Genomic DNA, 5,009 nt, shown 5'->3' on the forward strand with positions numbered 1-5,009 from the left:
TCTAACTCTAACTTATACATATAATGCCTTCTAAATGTTTCAATGATTTTAAAATATTTCTTTTCGAATTTTGTGTAAATAGTTTTCCAGTTTTTAAATCTCTCCTTTTGGTTTTTAATCAAAATCAAGATCTGCTTTCAACTTTGGTTCACTTAATTTGTCCTCTGATGATGTGGCTAATGTGATTCCTAAACTGAAACAGTCAGACAAATTGATGTTGATGAATTTTTGTGTATTTGGCCGAAGCTCCTCCTCATATTTGTGGTGTGCGTCTTGATGTTGTTCCACAAATGGAGGGACCTACAGTTTCAAGCCGAGGAGCTTTTTCATGGCAGAAATACACTGGGAGGTTTGCCATTGCCTGCCGAGGGGCGACCGCTATTAGAAAAAACTTTTCCGGCATTTTGGTCTTTCACCGAAATTCGAACCAACATTCTCTGTCTGAAATCCGAATGGTGGCCACGCACCAACCCATTCGGCTACGGTGGCCGCCCTGAATTAATACTTCCATTAAAAAATTGCTTGCGGTTTTATTCAAAATTTATCCCGATAGTATAGCTAAAGATATAACAGTACGCACAACAAAAAGTTTAATTTCGGCATAACATTTGGTATTTCTAATCGATCAACAGTTTCTAACCTTGCTATTTTTTATGAATGCTGTATTGCATTTTTCTCTGATGTTTTGAAGTCGACGACATGTACGCGTAACGTGGCCGGACATTTTTCTTCTCAGAAAATATCAACAATGCCATTTAAAAGAATTTAACTGTTTGAACAAGTTCTTATATAGAAATTACATCTTGAATTTCGAAAACAATATTATTTCGGATTCGAAGGCCTTTTGGCAATTCATCAAATCAAAAAAGTCTTGCTCAACGATGCCAAACAATGTTTTTTATAATGGTAAATATGCAAATTCTGCCAGAGGAATCTGCCAATTTATTTGCCTATTTTTTTTGCTGTAATTTTGAACCCGACTTATGCCCGAATTCTGTAAGCAGTCTCAAGTCACTAATTGAGACTTTTCGTGGTGAAATTTGATTTTGAGACTAGTTGGTATTCAGTAAGCAATCTCACGTCATTAGTCTCAAAAAAAAGTCACTAATTAGTGATCTACTTCTGAGCAGCTCACAAAACGAAAAATATGGAAGAGGAATTAATTATTTTATATATATTGCAAAAAAAACGCGAAAATGAAGCGAAGTAATATGTTTTGGGTAAAAATTTCTTAAGAACACGAATAATTGTGTATTTATTGACGTTTTAGAAACATGCGTAGACGGATTCTGGCAAGTTTACGCAGCACGGAAGACCCATTCCTTCTGGAAGAAGACGTTTTCAGGAGGTTTTTAAGATTCCCGAAATCCTTCTGCTGGGAACTTATTCAAGATCTCAAACCACTTGACAAGTTTGAGCGGAATTCGAGAATTCCATTTGAACTTCGGGTGGGCTTGATATAGTAATAAAAATATATAGGTAGGCTTTACAACATATTACTTTCAGTTTGTTTCAGTACTATATTTTCTGGCAAATGGCTCCTACCAAAGCGTTATTGGAAACTGCCACTTCTCGGCAATGAGTCAACCAAGCGTGTCGAGATGTATTGAGCAAATTTGCAAGATGGTAGTGGAACACAAACACTTTGAAATTAGTTTTCCCAATGAGGCGGAGCATTACAACAGCATAAAGAGGGGGTAAGTTTTAAACATGGTACAAAATATGCATTTGCACCATTTCAACGGCTTAAAATTTGCAGTTTCCACAACAAATTCGGAATAAAAGGCGTCATAGGTGCTATTGACTGCACACATATTGCAATACTTTCCCCGCAATCTTTAATTGCTGGAGTAGTACCTCATGAGTATATGAATCGCAAGGGATACTACAGCATTAATGTTGAAGCCGTGAGTTTATAAAAAATAAATACTGGTTTATCAACATTTTGTAATGTTTATAACTAATAACCCCATTCCTAGATTTGCAACGACGAACTAATTTTTCAAAACGTCAATGCACGATTCCCAGGATCTTGTCATGACGCCGGTATATGGACAACTTCGCCGGTGAGAATCAAACTCATCAGGGAACACATTGTGGGGGCATTTAAATGGCTTTTAGGTGATTCAGGTTATCCTTTGGAGCCATGGCTTCTAACGCCAATAGCAACACCTTCTTCCGCTAGCGAAGAGATTTTCAATAAAACACATATAAAAGCAAGGAACACAATTGAACGTGCCTTTGGAGTCCTGAAATCACGATTTCGGTGTCTATCCAAAGAGCGCGTTCTTAGATATTCACACAAAAATGCGGCAGCTATCATCTATACATGTGTAATATTCCACAATATGCTGCAAAAACGTGGCATATTCACTGATGAGGCCATGCCACCAGAAGACCCATCGAATGATGAAGCTAGCGAACCAATAAGGTCAACAGAATATTATTCTGAAGGCAGAAGGGCGAGGCAAAATTGCATAAACGCACTTATACTGTAAAACTTTTGTAAAAAATAAAATTCATGAATTATAACATAACATATATACACTTTATTTTATGTATTATTATTGTCTTTATTTACAACGGCTTGCGATAAAGCTAGAATAGCATTGGCCACGTTGTTCATGGAGTTACAAAACTGTTCCATGCAGTTAAGACTTCGCTCTCTAAATTGTTTTTCTTCCTCGTTCCTTTCGTTCAAGGATTTAATCATTTGTTTGATCAAGTCATCCGAATTGGTTTTGCGGCGACGTGAAGGTCGTGGACTGTTAAGTGACTCGTCGGTTGATTCCACAGAAGGAGTCACGGGGTCGTTAGTAATTACTATTTCGCTCTGAAAAAATAAAAAGTAGTTAAGTTATTAATGTGCAAATTTTTTCAATTCAAAAATGTTCATTTTATGACCTTTTATCATTGAAATGAACACATATATATATATATATAATTATATGTACACGTCTATTTACCTCGGCCCCAATATTTGGAATATCTGGCATTCCGTCGACCACGACTGACCCGAGCGTTTCCAAAGCGAGATTCTCCCTCTCTGTCAACTCCTCTTGCAACCGGGGACCTCCACCTGTCACTAGTCGATCAGCCTTTGACTTCCTAGCTCTGCTTCTGATTTGATTTTTCCAATGGTTTAGTGACTGTGAAATAAATATTTTATTAAGCAATTTGTTTGGTATATTTAAAACATACATCTTTCCATTTAGCCGCTGTTCGTTTTGGGCCTTTAAGAGCGTTAAGCTGCTCCGCGATCTCCTTCCACAGCTCCTCAATCCTTTTTGGGCACGTAGGATCATTTTTGTGGAGCTTGATTTCTGGATGGCTCCTAACAAAAGCAAGATAGCAATCTAATTGCTCCTTGCTTGTCCGCTTGGTTTTAGAATGTATATCTGTAAAACAGATAATACATATTTTAAAAGAAATTAGGAAATTTATTTTATTTTACTACTTACCCAGCTCGTTCATTTCAACGGATTGTATATAAAGATGCAATTCAACATTTATCGATTACTAATTTTGTTTGTCTCAATTGAATTGTTGATAATCCGATTCAGGTAAAAGGTTTATAAAACAGATATTAAAAATGTTATTTTGTATGAACTTAGTAATATTCATATTTTTTTATGTTTTTGATGAAGAATTTCGCTTGAAAATGAGCTTAAAAAATTACATTACGTATGGAATCGATAAGGGAATTTTTGCTAAACTTTTTGACTATCTCTAGCCGATACGTGCCATCAGCTGACTGTCTCTATTTATTTTCACCATGATATTTGGTGAATTTCTTGTGACTTTCGCTTACTGAATACCAAAATCGTCTCAAGTCACAAAAAGAGTCACTAATTTATAATCTCAATTTTAGTGACTTGAGATGAGATTCGCTTACAGAATTCCGGCATTAGACCTCGATTCTAGTTTGCCCTCTAATAGTTTTTCACCTCTTAATTTTGAGACATTGTGCCTTTCTGTTACTGATGTCGTCAAGGGTATTATGAAGCTCAAGCCTACAACGAAAACTGACTCGGATGGGCTTTCGGGCATCTTGCTGAAGAACTGCGTGTGTCTCGCTGAGTCTCTTACAATTATATTTAGGCCGCATAGCACTTAGTCAACCATCTTAAATCGTTCTTTTCTTAGTAACTTCTAAACTGTTGTACATTAGCTTAATGTAGTCTGTAAGAATGTATCCATTCAAAGACAATAAATAAACAAATAAATAAAATAATACGCTACAATCGAAACATGAAACAGAAACTGGAAATACAACAGTAATATTGGAGGAAAGGACTTAATGGAAGACTGGATGGAGTTACCATTTTCAAGCTAAAACTCGAAGCCGAATAATGATGCTATTTTTCGACGTGATAACGTCTTATAATTCGATTTAGCCGGCTGCACGCACGAAAAAATGTGTCGTTACCTTGCTCATTTGTCGTTACCTTGCTCATTTGCCGTTACCTTGCTCATTGTCGTTACCTTGATCATTTGACGTTACCTTGCTCATTGTCGTTACCTTGAATGAACTGCAGGCGAAAGCGCGGAACGAACGACAAAGCAAACAAAGCAAACGAACGGCAACGTTCGACATCTTGCTCTCTCCTACTTAAGTGAGCGTATATATGTATGTATATGCGCATATGTACATACATAAATTCACGTATTTGTATTTGCATATGCCTTCTTATTGATTATTATTAATTTGATTTACTTGAAGAATTTAAAATAAAACCAAGTTTGTTAATAATACCTGTTGTTTTAATGTTATTATTATTAATTTTTTTATTATATATGAAGGAAAAAATGTATGGTAATATTTACCATATACCTTATAAGATATGTTGTATACTAATATATGTATATAAACATGCTTATACGTATACAATTTCGCGCAATTTTCAAAAAGAACAAATCTATATGTAAATATGCATACAAGTCATATGGACATATCAAATATACGAATCTATTCCGTACGCAAGCAAATGTAAGCTAATGTGCTTGAA

At 35.7% G+C, this 5,009-nt stretch overlaps 2 protein-coding genes across 2 annotated transcripts; one reads left to right on the forward strand and one right to left on the reverse strand.

Annotated features, from left to right (window-relative positions):
• Positions 1-1,198: 1,198 nt before the first annotated feature.
• Positions 1,199-2,498, forward strand: LOC129251272 (putative nuclease HARBI1). Its single transcript, XM_054890640.1, has 4 exons — positions 1,199-1,448; positions 1,507-1,697; positions 1,760-1,907; positions 1,980-2,498. The coding sequence occupies exons 1-4, from the start codon at positions 1,275-1,277 to the stop codon at positions 2,496-2,498; spliced, it is 1,032 nt and encodes a 343-aa protein (XP_054746615.1). The 5' UTR covers positions 1,199-1,274.
• A 56-nt stretch (positions 2,499-2,554) lies between these two features.
• LOC129251273 (uncharacterized) lies at positions 2,555-3,514 on the reverse strand. The gene is made up of 4 exons (XM_054890641.1): positions 3,462-3,514; positions 3,202-3,398; positions 2,967-3,149; positions 2,555-2,833 (listed from the first exon to the last, which is right to left on the reverse strand). Exons 1-4 carry the CDS (start codon positions 3,472-3,474, stop codon positions 2,555-2,557), a joined length of 672 nt encoding a protein of 223 aa, XP_054746616.1. The 5' UTR covers positions 3,475-3,514.
• Between the last annotated feature and the right edge of the window lie 1,495 nt (positions 3,515-5,009).

Source organism: Anastrepha obliqua, unplaced genomic scaffold (assembly GCF_027943255.1).
Source record: "Anastrepha obliqua isolate idAnaObli1 unplaced genomic scaffold, idAnaObli1_1.0 ptg000012l, whole genome shotgun sequence".
In the NCBI taxonomy this organism is placed as follows: Eukaryota; Metazoa; Arthropoda; class Insecta; order Diptera; family Tephritidae; genus Anastrepha; species Anastrepha obliqua.